Genomic DNA, 23,148 nt, shown 5'->3' with positions numbered 1-23,148 from the left:
GCCAGACTAAAGAGCTTTGACTTGGTCTAGAGGTGATAGGGAGCTAGGCAAAGGTTTTGAGAGCTTAACTTTAATTCAAAGTTCCCTTGGAGACTAATGTCTGGGGTATGGGGAAGCCAGGGTAAGGGTCCGGGCCATGGAATGGGGTAGCTCAGTTGCTATCAAAAAGACAAGACTCCATGACTATTTGGCTGAAGAAGTGGCCAAACCCAGGTTTCTTGGGAGGTCGAGATACCCTCAATGAGGTCAGGACCTTCTCCTGGCCTATACTGTCCACCAGCAACCATCACACTCCCCCCTCCCCTCTCCCTTAGTTCTCCTCCCAGTGGTACAACCCTTGACAGCAGGACAGACACACGGCCACCCCAAACACTTGTTCTCTCCTCAGTTTAATGGTGGTTAGTGAGATTGCCAAACCCCCTCCCCATTCCCCTCCCCGCCCCGTACAAAATGTGTGTGTGGTTTTTTGTTTTTTTGTTTTTTGTTTTTTTAACAAGAAAAAGGGGGCAAAAGCCAGGAATGGGGAGGGGGGGTGCAATCTGATATTTTTCATACAGACTTTTGATTTTTTAATATATTATATATAAAACCATAAAGACCACGAATCCTCCCCAAACTCCTTTCCCCCTCCCCGGGGGGCCTGGAGGAGAGATGGGGAAGGCCCCCCCAGGAGTGGGTGGACAGAGAGACAAATATGGATGGGACAGACGTTGGGGGAGAAGGTAGAGAGAAGGGGAGCCCAGGAACCTGGGGAAGGGGGATTGGAGAAAAGGGTTGGGGCTGTCTCCCTCACTGCCCCCATCAAAGTTATGACACAAAGACACAGAATCCCTATTTCCACGCCCTCCCCCCACCCATCCCCCCACCGTGCAAACATGGCTTTGCAAAGAGGTGCCCAGAGCTCTGTGGAACTCTTACAATGGCTGGCATGGGGTCTAGGACCCCCAAAGAAATCTGTGTTCCCCTTCCCTGCCCACCCCACCCTTCCCAGAAACTGACCCCCTCCCCACAAGACCTGGTTTTGTAGCCTAGGGGCCCTGGCCTTCCCCCAGTTATCTTCCCCCAACCCAATCCCTACTGCCCTCCCTGGACTTGGGGGATCTGGACCTTTGGCCCCTGCCCTCTGGGGGACCCAGACCTCTGGGCCCTCACTTCTGGCCCTTGCAGAGACCAGGCATCCAACACCCCCATCCCTGCCCAAGTGTCTGAGGTGTTAGTGGTGGGGGGAGAAGCCCACCATCCCAGACTCTGGTAAATGTCTTTGCTGGTTCCTTGCAGCTGGCAGTGGGGGGGACCCCAGCCCAGGCCTAGGCCTGGGGTGGGGATAGGGTCAGATGAAGAATTCCTCTTTCCTCTTGTGTCCGTCGCTGCCGTTGAGGAAGGCTTCTCTTGCTTCTCCCTGTTCATCCAAGCCACTGGCTTCGTGGGTCAGATAGGAACCTGAGGGGGTGACAGACCCCCAGGGCAGGGAGGACATATTTGTGGACCCAGGAGTTGGACAGAAATATAGGGGAAGAGGGAGACAGACAAGGCAGATGCCAGACGAAGGAAGAGGGAGAAACCAAATCAAACACACAGGGAGAGGCAGAGAAAGAGGTAACAGCAGAATTAGGAAGACTCCAAAAGCTCACCAAAAGTGCCACCCTTATCCCTTCTGTTGGAGGTATTTCCTTGCTCTGCTCCCAGCGAATTCAGCAATTAGGAAAATAAATTGCTTTATTCAAATCCATGCTCTTTTTTTTCCCCCTACTTTTTTGTATTTTTAGTAGAAAAGGGGCTTCGCCATGGTGCCCAGGCTGGTCTCGAACTCCTGGTCTCTCAAGTGCTTTACCCACTTTGGCCTCCCAAAGTGCTGGGATTACAAGCGTGAGCCACCGCGCCCACCCACAAATCTATGCTTTTTATTCAGCTTCTAAATTCTACCCCTTTTCGGAGTATTGTGCCGAAAGCCCCTCTCCCTTTGTCATCTTGGCCCCAGGTGCAGGGGGATTTGGAATCCAGCGCCTAGGCTCCGCCCTCTCGTTACCCTGGCCCTAGGCCCCGCCTCTTTCCGAGCCCCACAACCAACCAACCGCAGAGTCCAGGCCCCGCCCCACTCACCCTTCTGCCGTACCGAGCACCAGACCATGCCCACTAGCACACATATGATCAGAAACACCAGCAGCGCCAGGATGCCGCCCACAATGGCATAGGGAACCGACGTCTGAGCCTCTACCACCGCACCAGGGTCTGCCAGAGGGACAGGGCACAGGGCAAGGTAATCAGAGGACGGTCCCAGTCTGGCCCCATCGCTGCGAAACTTTTAAGCCATTCTGCACACGTCTAACCGCGCCCTTTTATGTGCCACACCCCTCAAAAATTACTGCCACCTTGTAGTCTCTTTACAGATGCTTGTTGGTTTGTACACTGCCCTACCCCTCCCCTGAGTCATGTTGCATTTTCCTTTTCTTTTTCTTGTTTTCTTTTGCAGAGACGGGGGTCTCGCTATGTGGCCCAGACTGGTCTTAAACTCCTGGGCTCAAGCGATCCTCCGGCCTAGGCCTCCCAAAGTACTGGGATTAGAGGCGTGAGCGACCGCACCCGGCCATCCCTTTTCTTTTGACTCAAGTTTCTTCCTCCACTAAGAAACAAAGTCCAAGAAACAGGTCCAAGTCCCTTCCCACCTTGTCTAAAACGCTCCAAGTATTTAAAGTGCTGGGTTTCCAACTACTTCCAAATTTTCTGCCCCACCGTCATAGAGCTAAACACAGAACAGCTGTGTGCTAGAGCCCATTCCAACCACTTTACATATTTAGCTCACATCATCTTCACAACAACCTTGTTATATAGGTGCTATTGTTTATTTCCACTTTCCTGATGGGTTAACTGAGGCGCAGACAGGTTCGGTTATCTGCAATAGAATGCAGCCAACCCGAATTTGAGCCCCGCGGGCCAGTCTGGTCCCAAAACGACAAGAACTCTGTTGGCTGCCGAACCCCTGAGTTACGTGGCCTCTTTGCCCAAGCTCAGCCCCCGCCACCTGGCGCCCCGCCCCCGCCCTGAGCCCTGCCCGCAGCCCTGCCCTCACCGTAGACCACGAGTACGTAGAGCGCCCTCGCATGGCCGTGCTTATTGGACGCCTCACAAGTGTAGGTGCCGTTATCCGCGGATACCAGGCCGGGAAGCGTGAGCGTCTCTCCCACGGCCTCCGCCCTCTCCGGCAAAGACTCATTCCCGCGGTTCCAGCGGATCTGGTTTGGCCTGGGTGGGGATAAAGTATAGTGAAAGTTAGGAACCCAGGTGCCAGCACCCAATTCTGACTTGTCAAGAATATAGACATGCAACTGTCATCCCGCAGGGACCTCCAAATAAGAGGCTTCCTGCTATCTCTTTACTTTATGGAAAACCAACAGTCCTGGGCCTACTTCCACCCATCACCGAGGTCTCAGGAATTCTAGCCCAGGCTGATCATGGTGGCTCATGCCTGTAATCCCAGCACTTTAGGAGGCTGAGATGGGAGGATTGCTTAGGGCCAGCAGTTCCAGACCAGTCTGGGCAACATAGGGAGACCCCGTCACTACAATTAATAATAATAATAGTAATAATAATAATAATAATTAGCCCTCCCACGCCATTCCATCCTCAGCAACCAGGAGTCCGAGGCTGCACAGCTTCAGTACTGGGGAGTCCGAGCCTCCAGATTCCTCCTCCCTCAGGATCCAGGAGTCCAGGTCCCCAGCTCTCTCCTCCTTAGGACCCAGGAGTTCAAGTCCCTGGTCCCTGTTCTTCCAGGTCCCTAGCGCTCACCTGGGGTTTCCCGTGACAGCACACGTCAACACCAGCGTGTCTCCCTCCCTCACCACAGCTTGGGAGGCATGAATCCGGGCCGTGGGGGAGTCTGCAAGGCAAAAGTAAGAAGGGAGAATAGTTTCCAAGCCATCACGCGGGACAAGGGGGACCTCCCGGGTTGCGGGTGGCTGGCGTTGGGATCCCTTGGGTCCCAGCCCGCGGGGCACTTACACTGCACATCCAGCACGTACTGCGTCTGCTTGCTGTGTCCGGAGGGCAGCGCCTGGTTCTGCGCCTCGCAGATGATGATACCACCGTCGTCCTTACGGTCCACACGAAACCGCACTGTGCTTGCCACGCTCCAGACCTTGCCATTTTCCTGGCTGCTGCTCACTCCTGCCACACCCCGGCCAGACACTGTCAGGCTGCGATTTCGGCTTCATCCACCCACCCAAGCCAACCCAAAGCAGGCTATTTGCCAAGCTCCACCCCTTACCCACAGGCCCCGCCTCTTGTCCTCCAAGCTACGCCCCTCCCCTAACCAAGGCCACGTGCCTCCTCCCAAAGCTCTTCCCTCTTTCACGCTCATGCTTTCTCGTCTATCCATTTAATTGCTATATATATAAACATAAATCTATATATATACTTAGAGACGGGGTCTCACAATGCTGGCCAGGTTGAACTCCTGACCTCAAGCAATCCTCCCATCTCAGCCTCCCAAAGTGCTAGAACTACAGGCGTGAGCCACTGCGCTTGACATCGACCGCTACATACTGAATGTCCAGTGTCTGTGAAAACCTGTGGCTCCTCTCCACATATAACCACATATAACCTCTGCTAAGTCCCACCTCCTCCCCACCCCTCATCAGCACTTGGCCCAGGTTACCTTTCAGCTCCTTGCGGTCGCGGTACCAACGCAAGGTGGCGGCTGGACGGGACCGCGGAACGAGGCAGCTGAGCTCCACCTCGCCGCCCTCTACCGCCTGCTCCCGGACCTCCACCACAGGATTCTCTGGGGCCACTGCCGCAGGAAGAAGGGAAGTAAGGGGTTAAAAAAGGCACGAACGTGGGTTCAAAGCAATCAAGCTGCCGTTTCCCAGTGACCAGAGGGAACCAGGGTCCCAGGTGGCAGGGGTCAAAGGGGAGAGGTCAGGAGCCAGATGCCCATCCAGGATGTTAAAAATAGTCATGGTCTGAAAGTCTCAGGAGAAGAGAGAAGCAGAGAAGAAAGGAGAGGATGCACCCGACAAGGGGGAGGGCGTTACCTAGTACCGTGAGCGTGGCAATCTGGTGGTGGGTGTCTTCTGTGTAGAGCTGGCAGAAATAGCCCCCCTCATCCTCCAGGCGGGCATCTGAGAGCCGGATCCGCACCCGGCGTGGGGAGAACTCCTCAAGCTGGAAACGCTCATCCTTCAAGGCTAGAGAGAGTGAGGGGGAAGGTGTGAATTTCGGGAGTCCTGGCCTCACAAGTCCCACCCATCCAACAAGAGCTTAGAGTCCAGCCCTCTGCCTCATTTCTCCAGCCATACCTATGAGTCTGAGGTGTCCAACTATTTACTCCCTTGAGAACCCAGCATTAGTCAAGTCCTCCTGCCTGCAGGACCAGCAGTCCAGGCCCCCAGCCCTTTCTTCTCCGAGACCCAGGAGACCAAACTCTCGGGTGTGTCCTCTTTCAGGACATGGGAGTCTGGGCCCCAGTCCTCTCTTCCTTTAAGACTCAGGAGTCTGGTCCCCAGCACTCACCACGGGTGCCATTGAAGAAGAGCGTCTGCCGGGCTGGGTTCTGGATGACAACTATGGACCCATCATACTGGTGCAGACGGCAGGTGATCTCAGCCACCCCGCCCTCAGCCACTGTCACGTTCTCTGTCTGTACTTCCTGTCCTGCCCCTGGACGATTAGACAAAAAGACAGGATAGCAGACTCACTGAAAGCTGCATTTCAATTTTTTCTTTCTCCCTCTTTCCCATCCAAACCTCCAATTCCTCTCTTTCCCCTCATTCATTTCATTGTACTGAACATTTCCTGCAGGCTAGAGTCCAGGACAGGGAGGAAATCTGCTCCCTACTCTAAAAGAGCTGCAGTCAAGATTTAGTAAAATATGCTCTAATGAGGGCAGCACAGGGCACATTAGGAGCCCAGAGCAAGGGGAGACTATTATAGAATTGCCTAGAGAGATGGGTAGCCAGAGAGGGCTCTGCAAGCAAGCTCCATTGGATCTGGATCTTAAAGAGTAAGCAGAAGGCTGGGCGCAGTGGCTCATGCCTGTAATCCCAGCACTTTGGGAGGCCGAGGCGGGCGGATCACAAGGTCAAGAGATAGAGACCATCCTGGCCAACATGGTGAAACCCCGTCTCTACTAAAAATACAAACAAACAAAAAAGTAGCTGGTTGTGGTGGCATGCACCTGTAGTCCCAGCTACTCAGGAGGCTGAGGCAGGGGAATCGTTTGAACCGGGGAGGCGGAAGTTGCAGTGAGCCGAGATTGAGCCACTGCGCCACTGCACTCCAGTCTGGGCAACAGAGCAAGACTCTGTCTCAAAAAAAAAAAAAAAAAAAAAAGAGTAAGCAGGAGTTCACAAGGTGTGGGAGACTGCTGTGTGTTCACCAAGCCTCATCTTTCACACCTGGGCACATATTGTAGCCCGTTTGCAAAGATGGCTGTAATATTCTCTTGTTCCTGGACGTGCCCTTTGCAAATTGATTTTGCCATTCCTCCCATTGAGAAAGCACTCTGTCCCCCTACTAGTCTGGGTAAAACTTGCGAGTTGCTTTGACCAATAAAATTTGCTAGAAGTGATATTGAGCTTAGGCCTGAAGAGGCCTTGTAACTTCCACTCCTGCCCTAAGACTGTTACATGAAAATACCCAGACTAGTGTCTTTGCAGATGAACGATCACAGTGAAAGAGAAGCCCAGCCAGCAGCCAGCACCAACGGCCAGCTGTGTGAGTGAGGCCATCCTGGATCACCCAGCCCCAGCTGCCCCACCAGACGACAGCAGCCATACAAGTGACCCCAGTTGAGACCAATAAAAGATCTGCCCATCTGATACACCCCAAACTGCTGAACCCCAGAATCATGAACAAATAAGGTGGTGGTTGTTTTAAACTCCTAAGTTGTGGGTGATCTGTTCTCTGCTAAAGTTAACTGATACAATACAGAATTAGGCTATACTTCCCAGCATCCTTTATAGTTAGGTGGGGCCATGTGACCAATTCTGGCCAATGGGATGTAGGTGGAAGAGAAATACCTCTTGCAGCCTGACCCATCTCCCTCATAATCCTTCACACTGACTGAACAGAGAGGACTCCAGGGAGCCTAGAGGAGGGCAGGATCACAAGCCGGAAGGAACCTGGGTCTCTGACTGACTGTCCCCCATGACCTGCCTGTATAGGACTGTGATATGAGCAAGAAATATACCTTTTTGTTAAGTCATTGAGATTTCAGGGGTGTCTGTTACGGCATTTAACCTACCCTGATTAATCCATCAGAAAACCAAGGTGGGGAATTAGAAAGGGGATGTTTCTAGCACCATCGGAGGAAAGAATTTAGGAAAACTGAAAGCCAAGACTAATCATCAGCATCACTATCATCATCTGTTGTCTTCAAAATAACAGTAACCCCCATAGCTAACAATTATTAGGTACTTGCAATGTTAGTCCCTGTGCTAAGGGCATTACCCATATAACTTACATTTAATCTTCACAATCCCTGTGTAAGGTAGGCATTATTATTATTAATAATAATAATAATATTGCTCTGTTTCCCAGGTTGGAGTGCAGTTGTGCGATCTCAGCTCACTGCAACTTCCACCTCCCAGGTTCAAGCGATTCTTCAGCCTCAGCCTCCCAAGTAGCTGGAATTACAGGCATGCACCACCATGCTGGGCTAATTTTTGTTTTTAGTAGAGACAGAGTTTAGCCATATTGGCCAGGCTGGTCTCGAACTCCTGGCCTCAAGTGATCTGCCTGCCTCAGCCTCCCAAAGTCCTGGGATCACAGGTGCGAGCCACTGCGCCAGCCAATTATTATTATTTTTAATTTGAGAGAAGGTCAGGCTAGAGTGCAGTGGCACGCTCTCAGCTCACTGCAATGTCTGCCTCCCAGGCTCAAGTGATCCCACCTCAGCCTCCCCAGTAGCTGGAACTACAGGTGCACGCCATCACACCTGGCTAATTTTTGTATTTTTTTAGAGACGGACTTTCGCAGTGTTGCCCAGGCTGGTCTCGAACTCGCAAACTCAAGTGAACTGCCTGCTTCGGCCTCCCAAAGTGCTGGGATTACAGGCATGAGCCACTGTGCTCGGCCTATCCCCATTTTCCCGCATCCCCTTTTTTCGTTTTTTTTTTTTTTGAGACGTTGTCTTGCTCTGTCGCCCAGGCTAGAGTGCAGTGGTGCAATCTTGGCTCACTGCAACCTCCACCTCTCGGGTTCAAGTGATTCTCCTGCCTCAGCCTCCCAAGTAGCTGGGATTACAGGTACCCACCACTGCACCTGGCTAATTTTTGTATTTTTAGTAGAGATGGGGTTTCATCATCTTGGCCAGGCTGGTCTGGAACTCCTGACCTCGTGATCCACCCTCCTCGGCCTCCCAAAGTGCTGGGATTACAGGCTTGAGCCACTGCGTCCTGCTCCCATTCCCATTTTATAGGTGAGAAAATTGGCCCACAGAGATGAAATGACTTGCCCAAGTTCACAGCCAAGAGTGGCAGCGCCAAAATCTGCGTCCAAATCTCTGATTCTGTATCCTGCATCTGTATATCCACTCCCGGCTGTCTGGATTAAGTGTCCGTCATTGGCAGGGGGTTGTGAGATCCACTTGTGATGGGCCTCAAATGCCAACCTAGGAGATTGACTTTCATCCTAAGGGCCGGTGAAGGTTTTGAAGCAGGAAAATGCCATGATTAAATCTGGCTGTTTGTCTTTAAGTGCTAGATAACTATCCATGTCTTTTATATTCAGGTTCAGGGTTGCATTCATTCAGGAGCATATCCTGAGTATCACATAGGTTTTCAGGGGCTGAGTAGTCAGAGATGAGTTAGATGGGGTCCCTGCCCTTTAAGACTTTGGGAAGGTAGAAACCAATCACTGTAATCAGAAGTGTTACGTTCTCTGTAAGAGGATAGGTAACCTAATTTGGGAGTTGAGGGGTAGAAAAGATTATTTCTGGGGGATGGAGACAGAGACTTCTGGCTTCCTATTCTGACATCCATTTTTCCCTTTCTCCTCAGTAAAAGAAAAGAACACTGGTTGTATTTTATGGTTGCACTATGTCCAGCAGAAAAATACATTTCTCAGTCTCCTTGCAGCAAGGTAAAACCATCTGATAACATTTTGTCCAGTTGGATACAGGCCAAAATTTTGCATGACAATTTTGGGAGGACTTCCTGAAACAGGTGGACAAACCCTTTTTTCTACTGAGTCACCTTTGTGCCGCCCGGAACTAGCAGTGTGATGCACGGAATTTAGGCAGCCATATTGAACCATGAGGACAAGGGCAGTGGGAATGGCGGAACCAAGAGCTGGAAGGTGCCTGAGTCTCTGGTGAAGATGTGGAGCTGCTGTAACAGCCCTGGACTCCTACTTCTGGACTTCTTTGATGTTTGAGTGTAACACTTTGGGTATTTTTATTTTTAAAATTTATTTTAGAGATGAGGTCTCACTATGTTGCCCAGGCTGGACTCAAACTCTTATGCTCAAGCAGGCCTCCTGCCTCAGTTTCCTGAATAGCTGAAGCTATAGCACTTTGGGTATTTGAGCTACTATTTGAGGTTTATTTAGCACCTCCTGGAATATCAAGCTTAACGTGTCCAATCCTTGCCCCAGATATTTTCCTCCCCAAATTTTCTCAATCTCAATAAATGTCACCACCATTCACTTGGTTGCTCAGGTCAAACACCTAGAAATCATTCAAGTTCTCTCCCTTTCCCTCATCCCCAATATCCATTCCATCAGCAATATCTGTCCATTCCACCTCCAAGACATATCCCAGATCTCATCACCTTTGTCTGCCTCTCCTACCCTCACTCTCATCCAGCATCATCCATCCCTCACTTGGACTCTGCAAGAGGCTACTCGTGGGTCTCTCTGCATCCCTGTCTGCCTCCTCCAAGGCCATTCTCCACCCAGTGGCCGGATGGATTTTTCAAAGAGGTAAATCAGATCAATTCATCTCTCTGCTTAAAACCCTCCAAGGGCTGCCCATAACATGTAGAGTAAAATAGAGACCCCTTCCCGGGGACTTCAAGGTGCTTATGGCCTGGCCCCTCTCTGACTTCACTTCACTCTGGGCTCGCTAGCCTTGCTGTCCCTCAAACATGCTGAGCTCGTTCCCCCAACAGGGCCTTTTCCCTTTTCTTCCTTCTGCCTAGAATATTCTTCTCCCCACCTCCCAACCCCCATCTTCCCAGGGCTGACTCCTGTTCCCATTTGGGTCTCAAATCATATCAGTACCTTCTCAGAGAGGCCTTCCCTCCCTGCTCATCCCTTCACCTTTAGAACACTCTCTTTTCTTTTAAGAGACAAAGTCAGCCTGGTGCAGTGGCTCATGCCTGTAATCCCAGCACTTTGGGAGGCCAAGGCGGGCACATCACCTGAGATCAGGTGTTCAAGACCAGCCTGGCCAACATGGCAAAACCCCACCTCTACTAAAAAATACAAAAATTAGCCAGGCATGGTGGTGCACACCTGTAGCCCTGGCTACTCAGGAGGCTGAGGCAGAACTGCTTGAACCCGGGAGGCAGAGGTTTCAGTGAGCCGAGATCAAGCCACTGTACTTCAACCTGGGTGACAGAGTGAGACTCCATCTCAAAAAAAGAGAGAGAGAGAGAGAGAGACAGGTTATTGCCCTGTTGCCCAGGCTGGAGTGCAGTGGGGTGCAACCATGGCTCACCATAGCCTCGAACTGCTTCATCCTCCCACCTCAGCCTCCCAAGTAGCTGGGACTACAGGCTCCTCCCACCACACTTGGCTAATTTTTGTATTTTTTTTTATGGAGACAGAGATTCTCTGTTGCCCAGGCTGGTCTCCAACTCCAGGGCTCAAGGGATCCTCCTGCCTCAGCTTCCCAAAGTGCTGGGATTACAGGCGTGAGCCACTGCGCCTGGCCCAAAACACTTGCTATTTCCTCACCATTGCTTTATTTCTTCTACGAAGATTTCACTGGAATTATCAGATTAATTTGCTTATTTGTTTACTGTCTGTTTGTCGTCCATGACTGGAATATATACTCTAGGAAGGCAGGAATATAATCCACTGGGTTTACTGCTGCACCCCTAGTACCTAGAAGAGTGCTTGGCACCTGATAAGTGCCTGGGGAACTTGCTGCATGAATTACATGTGTCAGATGGGATCTGTTTGTCTTTCCTCTTTCTTTTCTTTCTCTTTCTTTCTTTCTTTCTTTCTTTCTTTCTTTTCTTTCTTCTTTCTTTCTTTCTCTTTCTTTCTTTCTCTTTCTTTCTTTCTTTTTCTTTCTCTCTCTCTCTCCTTCCTTCCTTCCTTCCTTCCTTCTTCTCTTTCTCTTTCTTTTTTTTTCTTTTTTTGAGATCTCACTCTGTCACCCAGGCTAGAGTGCAGTGGTGCAATCATAGCTCCCTGTAACCTTGAACATGTGGGCTCAAGCGATCCTCCCACCTCAGGCTACCAAACAGCTAAGACTACAGAGATGCTAGCCATGCCCAGCTAATTTAAAAAAAAAAAAAATTTTTTTTTTTCTTTAGAGATGGGGGGGGTCTCAATATCTTGCACAGGTTGGTCTTGAACTCCTAGGCTCAAGCAATCCTCCTGCCTTGGCCTCCCAAAGTGCTGGGATTATAGGCATGAGCCACTGCAGCTGGCCCAGACAGAATCTCATTTCAGCCTGACAACAACTTTGTGACATCATTATTTTCATCTTAAACACTTAGGTCGATCCCAGATCCACCACTTGCAATCTGTGTGACCTGGGGGCAAGTGACCTTACCTTTCTGAGCCTCAGTTGCCTCATCTATAAAATGGGAATGATGCCAGTGCCTGCCTTGTAAGGATGAGCCCCGTGCCTAAAGCTCAGGGAGCCCTCTCTGCAAGCCTGTTTTAGTACAGCCTCCGGAAACATGCCTATGGATCTGAAAACTGGCATGCACATTCTGGCGCTTTTAAAAACATCTCGAAGCCTGTCCATAGATCTGGACCTCAAGGCTGGTTCAGTGCTAGCCCCCCATTTTACAGATGTGGAGAATGAGGCTTAGCAGGTCCCAGGCAAGTCGGTGGCAAAATTCACCATCTCCTGGGAGTCATCAGGTTCCTCTCAATCTGCCCCCACCAAATTTATCCCCTACTCTCTGCTTGAGGGTGCACATGCGGTGAGGGTGGGGGGCTTTTGTCTTACTCCCTCCCCCTCCTGAGGAGTCAGTAACCAACAGTGTCTGTGCCTGGAATATTAATGTCTCAGTAGCTTTTGTTTGGGGGGTTGAGGGTGGTGGGGGCGGGACTTTCTGGTCAGAGAGGGGCTGAGCTTGGGGACTGAGGCACTGGCCCTTTAAACTGTGTTGACAGCCAGGAGTCGTCACGGGGATGGTGCTTGGAAAAAGGGACAGGGGAGGGTTTGGGAAAGAGTGGCAGAGCAGGTAATGCGTAAGACCCAGGAATCCAGCCCCCAATTACCTCCTCTCCCAGGACCCAGGAGTCTAGGCTCCCAGCCCCTCCTCCATCAGGTTCCAGGAGTCTGGAACCCCGGTTTCTTTCCCCCTTAGACCCAAGAATTCAGCCCCCAACCACCTCCTCTCTCAGGTTCCCGAAATCCAGACCCCTAGCCCCCTTTTCGATCAGGACCCAGGAGTCTGGGCTTTCAGCAGCCCCTTCCTTCAAACCTAGGAGTCAGAGCCCCCAGCCCTGTCCCAGCTTAGACACAGGAGTCTGGGCCTCCAGCCCCCTCCTCCTTCAGGACCCAGGAGCCAGGGGTCCAGAGTACACAGCTGGTGGATGTTTCCACGGAGACTAAGCAGGGTGGGGGGAGCGCTTCCTGGGTCCTGAGTCAGCGAATACCCAAGGGAGTCTCAAGGTCATAGTTCCGGGAAGGTCACCACCACCCACTCTGTATCCGCTCCCCAGGGGGCTCCTGGCATCCTGCCTCCTTCCCCCTTCCTCCCCTAGGGAGGTGGTACATCCCTGCGTCCTGACTGAACCCCCCTCAGCCCCCCATCAATGGCGGAGTCCGAACATCCTCGCACAAAGCGTCAATTCTTCCCCAGCTCAGCCTTGTGAAGGCGCCTGTATTCGCAGGACCTAGGCATCAGGGTCTCAGCCCCTCCTCCCTCAGAAACCTGGAGTGGAACCCCCCGCCTCCAGCCCCTTCCTCCCTCAGGACCCAGGAGTCTGTATCCCCATCCCTTCCTCCCTCAAGACCTGGAGTGTGGACTCCCAGCCCCCTTTTCCTTCTGGACACAGGAGTTCCAGCCCTTGGCCCTCTCCTCCCTTAAACGCAGGAGTCTAAGACCCCAGCCCCCTTCTCCCTGAGACCCAGGAGTCTAAGACTCCAGCCACCTCCTCCCTGAGAAACAAGAGTCTAAGACCCCAGCCCCCTCCTCCCTCAGACTCAGGAGTCTAAGACCCCAGCCCCCTCCTCCCTGGACCTAGGAGTCTAAGACCCCAGCCCCCTCCTTCCTAGACCTAGGAGTCTAAGACCCCAGGCCCCTGTCCCTCAGACCCAGGAGCCTAAGACCTCAGCCCCTTCCTCCTTGAGACCCAGGAGTCTAAGACCCCAGCTCCCTCCTCCTTCAGACCCACTAGTCCAGGCCCCCAGACCCTCCTCCATCAGACCCAGGAGTCCAGGCCCCCAGCCCCTCCTCTCCTGGAAACTTTTGACTCTAAGTCCCCAGTCCTCAACCCCTAGAACCAGAGTTCTGCCTTTCCTCAACCCTGTGTCCCCTCCCATCTGGGGACCTTGGCATCAGGTGGGGGCGTAGGGGTGAGTCAGCAGCCTCATATACAATGTCCCCGCTGTGGCCCCCACATTCCTGGGATATTCGGGACTCCCTGGATTCCAGGCCTCAGGCCCAGCCAGGGAGTGGGGAGTCCTCCAGAGGTCCTCCCTGGGTGTGGGGTACGGGAGGAATTCCTGCTCCGGGAAGGGTGCAGGCCTGCACTGAGCTCCCACTGTCCGAACCTCCACCCCCAGTGCCCTCTATTCACACCCCCTTCCCAGAAGAGCCCAGGCTCAGCGCCTGCCCCTTGCTCCACTGGGTGCCCATGGAGAAGCCTGTGTGCCTGCTCCCTGTGGGCCTGGGGTCTGCAAAGGCGGAAACCAGTGGGTGCTTGGGTCCTGGTGCCACAGGCCATTGGATGCTGGTGGGTCTGTCTCCAGGCCACCCCCCACCCCTCCCAGAGAGAGAAAGCTGCCTTTGTGTTCTCCAAGATGGGGACAGGCCAGGCTCGCACGACATTAACCCAGCCTCAGGCCCCAGCACTGCTGTGTCTAAGGTCTTGGAATCCATTGCAGAACCTCACCCCCACCCCCAGGCTCTGGGGACACAGGCGCCTGGCTCATGGGTGGGTGGGTGGGGGGGGTCAGTGATAGAAACCTCCAAAACCTGTTCCTTGGGGTGACTCACAATGGAGGCAGGGTCCCCCTGTTCTCAGAGTGGTTGGTCAGAATTTTAGCAGGAAAAAGTGAGTCACCCTGGGAGGAAAACATTATTTGGGGATCAACAACTGCCCCCTCCACAAGGCCCCTCAACTCCTAACCACCTCTCTATTCTTTCTTTGTATTGGATATCTGTTTCCTCTGCTCCTTTCTGTTCTACCCAGTTTCTGGCTGCGGGTCCCCGTTTCTGCCTGGGTGCATCTCTGGACAGTCAGCCCATCCCTCCCTCTCCCTTCCTCTCCTCTGCCCACCCTGGATCCTTCTTCTTTGGGCATAAATCTCATCATCTTCTTCTGGTATGCTCAGAAGATGAATGAAGCAGGAGAGAGAGAACATGTTTTTAAAAATGGCGCAAATGTACCCCATCTCCCCTGATTTCTGCTGGCTGGGCAAGGTGAGAGAGGAAGGAGTGACTAAGAGAGAAATGTGGGAACAACAGATACCCACTAAAATGTGGTGGCCAAGGCCACTCAGAAATATCCAATGGAAAGGAAAGCAGGAAGGATCCTCCAAGACCACATGCTATAGCTTCCTACCCCATGCTTTACAGAAGGGGAAAGTAAGGCCCAGAGAGGGACAAGGACTGATGCAAAGTTATACCAAAGGGTCCTGTGTAAGGCTTGGACCCAAGTTCCTTAGCTCCCAGTCGGGAGCTCTTCCCATGACACCAAGCTCAGTTTCTACTTGTAAAAGTCACATACCATTTACTTTAGAGAAAGTTTACAGAGAGGATTAGGGTGCCAGAAAGCAGTGACTTGGAAATCAAACGAGGGACAGGGCTGTAGACCTAACTCCCAGAAGCACCAGAGAAAGGCTTTTGCACAGAGCGGGTGGTCACCTTAAGCTATATTCTGATCCTGAGAATTCAAAGTCTGATGATTCTAAGCTGCCAAGATTCTAAATGTCATAGATATCAAAATCCAGGAACTCCAAGACATCAAGATTTCACGATTTTCAAGACGTCAAGATGCTAGCATGCTAACACCATCAAGGTTCTAGAACTTCAAAGTTGTCAAAATGCTAAAGCCTTCTGGATTCTAGAATCCTATAGATGTCAGTATTCTAGAGTACCCTCAGGTTCTTTGTTTACTGGATTCATTAGTTCCAGGATTCTATGAGCCTGGTGTCTAGCCTAAAAAATAAAGATAAATTAAAATTGATGGAAATGTCACTGGGGTACCAAAGTTCTCATCTGGGAAATTGTGGCGTGTCTGTTGCAAAGAAAGGAGGTAATGATGCAAGTTCTAAAGCAGTCACAGAAGACTAGAGAAGAAAGAAAGGCAGACAGTGAGAGGACAGCTTTGCCCCTCACCCTGGCCGAAGTGAAGGTGGCTCTGCCTCAAACCCTGGAGTGGGGAACGTGTAACCACACTCAACTTGCCAGAAAGCCCTTCACAGTCTGAGCTGGCGTTCCCTTTCAGGTCACTGAGTTCAACATCCTCACTTTACAGAAAGAGAAACAGAAGCCTGGAGAGAGGGAGGTGTTTACCATTGGCTGCAATGGCAAATGGCAGGAGCCAAGATTTAAGCCCAGGCTGCCAGCCCCGTGCCACCTGATCACAACTCCTCTCACCAATCTCTGCAGAACACCCAGCCCTCCTGCTTCTGCCCAGCCACCTTCCAATCCTCTGTTCCTTCCAAAAGTGGCCTTATCCACCAGGGAGGGGTGACCCGTGGCAGGTTCGAGACTCACACAGTGTGAGAGTGTGTGTGGGTGACATTTCCTGACCTTGTCCCCAGTTTCAGGGTCACCCGACCTTGGGGGTCTCCAGCTTCTCACAGTGTGTGATGAGGGTATGTGGATGGCTCCCTGGATGTCCCGGACAGGGGCTTCTCTGTGTCAAGCCTGGGTGTGTGAATGGGTGAGGAGGGTTTGGAGAGACATTCGCTGAATCCACGTGTGTGCCTACATGCCAAGGTCCCCCATTCTTACTTCCCTGTACACATGCACAGATGTTTCCCCCCCGGGCTCTTTAGACTGCCCTGCCTGACTGAATTCCTCTCCAGGGGCACAGAGGGATAGAGAGAGGGAGGAAGGAAGGATGGGAATGGGAGATCCCGGGATGGAGGCTGTAAGGGTAGAGAGAGGAGGCACAGCAGAAAGACAGGGATGGAGATAGTGGGACAGAGAAGGGGGAAGGAGACAGGTGACAGAAAGGGCTAGAGAAACGAGTGACAGAAAGGGGACAGAGAGACAAGGGGATGGGGCAGATAGGGGACAGAGGAAAAGAGACAGAAAAACAAGGGTGACAGCGAGACAGAGACAGGGACCAAGAATAGGGACAGAGAGGGAGGGCAGAAATCCGGGGGAAAGAGAATAGAGAGGATGATGGAGGGGACAGAGTGACCCAGGAAAAGGGGACAGAGACCAGGGGACAGAGGTAAGGGACAAAGACAGAATAGATGAGGAACACGGAGGCAAGGAGAGAGGTAGACAGACAGAAGGAGGGACAGGACTTCGAGACTGAGGGACAGAGGACAAGGGTAGGGGGACGAGGAGCCGGACGGGGGGAAGGGGGGATTTAGAGACGGGCGGACACAGGGACGCAGAGACTGGACAGGACAGCGGGACGGGCCTGGGGAAGGCGGACTCGTGTGTGTGGGGGGTCTCGGGCCCTTTGTCCCCGCCGGGATCCGGCCTGCGCGGGTGGGGGGGCTGCGGCACGGCGGCCGGGGCCCGCGCCCCCTCCCCCGCTCGTCGCTCCCGGCTCCCGGCCCGCGCTGCGCTTTGTCCCGGGGAGGGGGCCCGGCCCGGCCCCGCGCGCATTGTTCGGCCTCTGCGGCCCCGAGGCGGCCGGGCTGTCACCACGGCGCGACCCCCGCCCCACCCGGCCGGCCGACCCCGGCCCCCGACCCTACCTGGCCCCGCCGCGGCCGCCCACAGCAGCAGCAGCGGCCACTGGAAGCGCCGGGCCCGGCCTGGTGCCGCCGCCGCCGCCGCCGCCGCCGTCTCGGCCCGGCACCCGCACCGCCTCGCGCTGGGCTCGCCCCGCCTCGCGCGCCCCGCCCCGCCCGCCCGCCGGGGCGGGGCGCCGAGGCCGGGGCGGGGCCGGGGCCGGGAGGGAGTGGCACGGAGGAGAGGCTCGGAGATCGGGGACGGCACGGTGGGGGAACGGTGCGGGGTGCGAGCGCCGGAGAGGAGAGGGGTGAGGAGGGCGGGAAGGGGTGCGCAGGAGGGCGACAGCGTCGTGGGAGCAGGTGGGGGATCTGGGTGAGCGCGGGAAACGGGGGGTGTTGGGTAAGGGTGCTGCGTGCGGGCCCAGGTGCTGCGCGCGAGGTTGCAGAGTTGCTGGCATGCAGGGTGCGTGCGCTGCGCGGAGGGGAGGGTGGCAGGGAGTTGCTGGAGGCAGTGAGAGGGTGGGAGCGTGGGCGTCGTGGGGTGCGGTGTGTGCGAAGGGAGAGCGTGGCCAGCGTGACGGGAGAGCGTAAGGGAGGGAGTGCGACGTGGGAAAGGTGAGTGTGAGAGGCGCGCTGCGGGCAGGTGGGTGTCTGGAGTCTAGCGAGAGGCTGTGAGCTGAGCCGCCGGGATAGGGGAGGCTTCAGCGGGAGGTCCACAGGGTCTGGAGGTCGAGGCAGGTCAAGGATCTCCCAGGGCAGGGCGAGGCTGGGGCTCAGGAGTGGGGCGGGGTTAGTTCCCTCCTTCCCTCTCTCCTGTCCTGACCTGAAAACCCCGTGTTTCCGCGTCATTCCCCGGGAGGGGCCCCCTGAAAGTGAACTAACTGGAAGGAAGCCTGAATCGTGGGTCCCAGGAGGGAGAGGCTCCTGTGAACACCTTCCAGACTCTGGCGTCCCCTTTCCTCCCTGCTGTCTTCCTGCCCCAGCCTCTCACCCTCTCTCTGCATGTATTTGCCTCTGCCCTTCCTCTCTCCCCATGTTTGAGGCTGACTCATCCCTCCAGACTTAGATCCCTTCTCCCTCCTGGGAGTGGGTTTCCCTGAGCCCACTTCCGTGACACCCTGTAAACCTGATGCGGGATCATTACCTATGGAACCCAGAAAGAGTGAGAAACCATGGAAAGAAGACCTCGACCTCTCTCATGCCCATTTGTCAGGTAAACTGAGGTCCAGAAGTGCCAATTATGAACATCTTTCCTTCCCCCTCCCGCCCAGACGGAGTCTCGCTCTGTTGCCCAGACTGGAGTGCAGTGGCACAATCCCGACTCACTGCAACCTCTGCCTCCCGGGTTCAAGCGATTCTCCTGCCTCGGCCTCCCGAGTAGCTGAGATTAGCCCGCCACCACACCTGGCTAATTTTTATACTTTTAGTAGAGATGGGATTTTGCCATGCTGGCCAGGCTGGTCTTGAACTCCTGACCTCAGGTGATCCACCTGTGTGGGCCTCCCAAAGTGTTGGGATTACAGGCCTGAGCCACCATGCCAGGCTGAAAATCCTTACTTTTTATTCCTACTAAAAATTTTTACATCCAGGCCCACAAGGGACTTCAGCTTCACACACCCTTCACACACCTTTTCTGTCCTCAGTGCCCAGCTTCCAGTATCCTTTCTGACCTCAAGACCAAAGCTACCATCAACCCTTGTGTCCCAGGACCATGGCTCCCAGCGTCCTCTCTTTCCTCAAGGTCCTAGCTCCCATCAACTCCTGTGTCCTCAGGACCATGGCTTCCAGCATCCTGTCTGTCCCTTGGGTGCAAGCTCCCATCAACCCCTGTGAAGCAGGACCATGGCTCCCAGCATCCTCTCTGTTCTCAGGGTCCAAGCTCCTATCAACTCCTGCGTCCCCAGGACGGTGGATCCCAGTGTCCTCTCTGTCCTCAGAGCCCAAGCTTCTAACTGTCCCTGTGTCCCCAGATCCATAACCCCGAGCAACTTCCTTCTGTTTCAGTCCTCAGCTTCCCAGCTTCTGTAGACTGGGGAAAAGATAGTCTCTAATCCTCCTTCCAGGGCTCACATGATGTGACTTTTGCTAGATGGGAGAGGAATGTTTGACCTGCCTTTGGGATACTGGTTCAAGGGGTAACTAGTAGTTGTCTTTTCCTGCAGGAGCCAATAGGCCCCCTCACTCAGGACTCTGACAGATGTCTCCTGCTCCAACTGAAGGGGAACCTTGGGAGATGTTGGTTTGGTTCTCACCTGTCATCCTTAAGTCCCACCATTCCATATGAAGACATCATGAGAGTAGTGGTCCTGACAGGCGCATTGGCTCACGCCTGTAATCCCAGCACTTTGGGAGGCCAAGGCGGGCCAATCACTTGAGGTCAGGAGTTCGAGATTAGCCTGGCCAACATGGTGAAACCCTGTCTTTTCTAAAAAAAAAAAAAATTAGCCAGGTGTGGTGGCACGTGCCTGTAATCTCAGCTACTCGGAAGGCTGAGGCAAAATAATCCCTTGAACCTGGGAGGCAGACGTTGCAGTGAGCTGAGATCATGCCACTGCACTCCAACCTGGGTGACAGAGAGAGACTCAGTCTAAATAATATTAATAATAATAAATAGAATAGAGGTCCTGTCCCCATCCTACTCCAGGGTACCCTGTCCATTAGGGATTTAGTGCAAGTGACAGCAAGTCCAACCCAACTGGTTTGAGAGAAAGAGAACTGGTTCACACATAACAAAAAGTCCCCGTATGGTTGGCTTTGGCAAGGTCTGTCAATCTCTGTCCTAAGGATGCATGGCTCCCCTCCTGTAGCAAGATGGCTGGCAGATACCCCTGGGGCCAGATTCACATTTGGGGTGATTAAGATTCTGCAAGAGAGAGACAACCTTTATTTCACACAGCTTTTCAATTGTTTTCTGTCCCTGGTGAGACTCAGAGACCTAGCTCTTGCTTGGTTTCTAAACTTTCAATAACACCGTTTTTGCTTAAGTCAGCACAAACAGATTTTATTTCTTGCAACCAAAGATTCCTGAACAAAAACTTCAGAGTCATTAACAATGAGGTCCTGATCACAAGCTATGGTATAGGACATGAGAAATTTGTCGCTAGCCTCAATATCTGCTGGAGGGCATCATGGAATAAGTATTTCTATCCTCTGATCCCCACTGTACGGCATCATGGGATATATAATCCTAACCTTCAATCTCTGCCATAGGGTTTCATAGGCAATGCAGTCCTAGCCTCAATATGTTGTAGGGAATTATGGGAAAGGTGAAATTATCCTCAATTATAATATGGAGTATCTCCGAAAATGTCATTTTAGCCTCATCTCTGCTGTAGGGCATCATGGGAGATATACTTCTGGTCTAATTTTTGTTGTAAGTTGCCGAAGATGCAGTCTTTCCTTTCCTTCCTTCTCTTTTTTCTTTTCTTTCTTTCCTTTCTTTTCCTTTTTTTTTTTTTTTTTTTTTTTATGTAGAGACAGGGTTTCTTGCTATGCTGCCCAGGCTGGTCCTGAACTTCTGGGCTCAAGCAATTCTCCTGTCTTGGCCTCCCAAAGTGCTGGGATTACAGGCATGAGCCATTGCACTCAGTCCCTTCTCTCCTTTCTTTCGTCATCACCTGCCATGTTCCAGGCACTAGGAATAAATTACCAAGTAAATAAAAGGCCTTGCCTTCCATGGCAATTATAATGGGGAAAGTTAGCTAAAAACAAATAAAAATTACTGTTCCATTTAACCATCGCTGAATAACAAAATACCCCAGAACGTAGTGGTGTGAAACAACAACCTTTTAATTTTATGATTCTGTGAGTCAGGAATTGGAACAGGATTGGTGAATATCTGCTTCATGATGAACTGGGGCCAAAAATGAACCAGCTGGAACAGCTGGAGATGGAGGGGAGGGGCACCAAGGGCCATATATCTAAGGCTGGTGGTTGGTATTGTGGATTTTGAATAGTGTCCCCCAACTAAAATATATGTTGAAATTCTAGCCCCTGGTATCTGTACATGTGAGCTTATTTGGAAATAAAGTCTTTGCAAATGTAATTTACTTTTTTGTTTGTTTGCTTGCTTGAGACTGAGTCTTGCTGTGTCACCCAGGCCAGAGTGCAGTGGCATGATCTCGGCTCACTGCAACCTTCACCTCCTGGGTTCAAGCGATTCTCCTGCTTCAGCCTCCCAAGTAGCTGGGATTACAGGCATGTGTCACCATGCCCAGCTAATTTTTGTATTTTCAGTAGAGACGGGGTTTCACCATGTTGGCCAGGCTGGTCTCGAACTCCTGACTTCAAGCGATCTGCCCACCTCAGCCTTCCCAAAGTGCTGGGATTACAGGCTCCCTGCCCAGATGTGATTAACTTCTAACCGCTAGTATCTTTGCATGTGACTTTATTTGGAAATAAAGTGGTTTTTTGTTTGTTTTTTGAGACAGAGTTTCACTCTGTGGCTCAGGCTGGAGTTCAGTGGCACAATCTCAGCTCACTGAAACCTCTGCCTCCTAGGTTCAAGCGATCCTCCCACCTCAGTCTCCTGAGTCACTGGGACCACAGGCAAGCGCCACCACACCTGGCTAATTTTTGCAGTTTTTGTAGAGATGGGGTTTTGCCATGTTGCTCAGGCAGTCTCCAATTGCCACCCTCAAGCAATTCATCCGCCTCAGCCTCCCAGAGTGCTGGAATTATAGGTGTGAGCCATGGCGCTTGGCCAGAAAGTCTTTGCAGATTTAGTTAAATTAATGACTAAATGATTCCATGCTGAGTTAGAGTGGGCTCTAAATCCAATGATTGATATGGGGTTATAAGGAGAGATATTTGAAGACATAATCACACTTCTAGGGAAGGTAGCCATGGGAAGACAGAGGGAGGGATTACAGGGATGCAGCTACAAGCCAAGGAATGGCAGAGATTGCTGGCAGTCCCTCAGAAGCAAAGGAGAGGAAAGGAAGGGTTCTTCCCCCGAGACTTTCTAATTTTTCTTTTTTTTTTTGAGACCGCGTCTCACTGTTGTCAGCCCCAGCTGGAGTGCAATGGTGTGATCTCGGCTCACTGCAACCTCTGCCTCCCAGGTTCCAGCAATTCTCCTGCCTCAGCCTCCGGAGTAACTGAGATCACAAGTGCCCGCCACCATGCCTGGCTAGTTTTTGCATTTTTAGTAGAGATAGAGTTTCACCCTGTTGGCCAGGCTGGTCTCGAACTCCTGACCTCAGGTGATCCCCCCGCCTCCGCCTCCCAAAGTGCTGGGATTACAGGTGTCAGCCCCCGAGACTTTAAAAGCATGGCTCTTCCCCTGACACTTTAAAAGCTTGGCTCTTCCCCTGAGACTTCAACACCTTGGTTTTGGACATTTAGCGTTCAGAACTGTGGGAGAACAAGTTTCTAGTGTGTGTGTGTGTGTGTGTTTTCATTTTACTTTATTTATTTATTTTTTTTAGACAGAGTCTCATTCTGTTGCCTAGGCTGGAGTGCAGTGGTTCAATCTCGGCTCATTGCAACCTCTGCTTCTTGGATTCAAGCGATTCTCATGCCTCAGCCTCCCGAGTAGCTGGGATTACAGAGGAGCACCACCGCAGCCAGCTATTTTTTTACTTTTTATTTTTTAGACTTTTAGTAGAGACAGGGCTTTACTGTGTTGGCTAAGCTGGTCTCAAATTCCTGGCCTCAAGTGATATACCTGACTTGGCCTCCCAAAGTGCTGGGTTTACAGGTGTGAGCCACCACACCTGGCCTAAGTTTCTGTGTGTGTTTTTTTTTTTCTTTTGAGACGGAGTCTCGCTCTGTTTCCCAGGCTGGAGTGTAGTGGCGTGATCTCGGCTCACTGCAAGCTCCGCCTCCCGGGTTCACGCCATTCTCGTGCCTCATCCTCCTGAGTAGCTGGGACTACAGGTGCCCGCCACCATGCCCGGTTAATTTTTTGTATTTTTACTAGA

The 23,148-nt window shown here is 52.4% G+C and overlaps 1 protein-coding gene across 1 annotated transcript; it reads right to left on the bottom strand.

The window, feature by feature from the left end:
• Positions 1 to 372: 372 nt before the first annotated feature.
• On the bottom strand, positions 373 to 19,483 carry CADM4 (cell adhesion molecule 4). The gene is made up of 11 exons (XM_003915647.2): positions 19,477 to 19,483; positions 18,331 to 18,368; positions 17,246 to 17,726; positions 5,512 to 5,658; positions 5,034 to 5,186; positions 4,655 to 4,789; positions 4,000 to 4,164; positions 3,787 to 3,877; positions 3,068 to 3,240; positions 2,101 to 2,229; positions 373 to 1,440 (listed from the first exon to the last, which is right to left on the bottom strand). Exons 1-11 carry the CDS (start codon positions 19,481 to 19,483, stop codon positions 1,331 to 1,333), a joined length of 1,629 nt encoding a protein of 542 aa, XP_003915696.2. The 3' UTR covers positions 373 to 1,330.
• Between the last annotated feature and the right edge of the window lie 3,665 nt (positions 19,484 to 23,148).

The sequence above is a fragment of the Papio anubis genome, chromosome 20, assembly GCF_008728515.1.
Source record: "Papio anubis isolate 15944 chromosome 20, Panubis1.0, whole genome shotgun sequence".
Lineage (NCBI taxonomy): Eukaryota > Metazoa > Chordata > Mammalia > Primates > Cercopithecidae > Papio > Papio anubis.
Note: the sequence above shows the minus strand (reverse complement) of the source record. Positions and strands in the feature narration are given on the sequence as shown.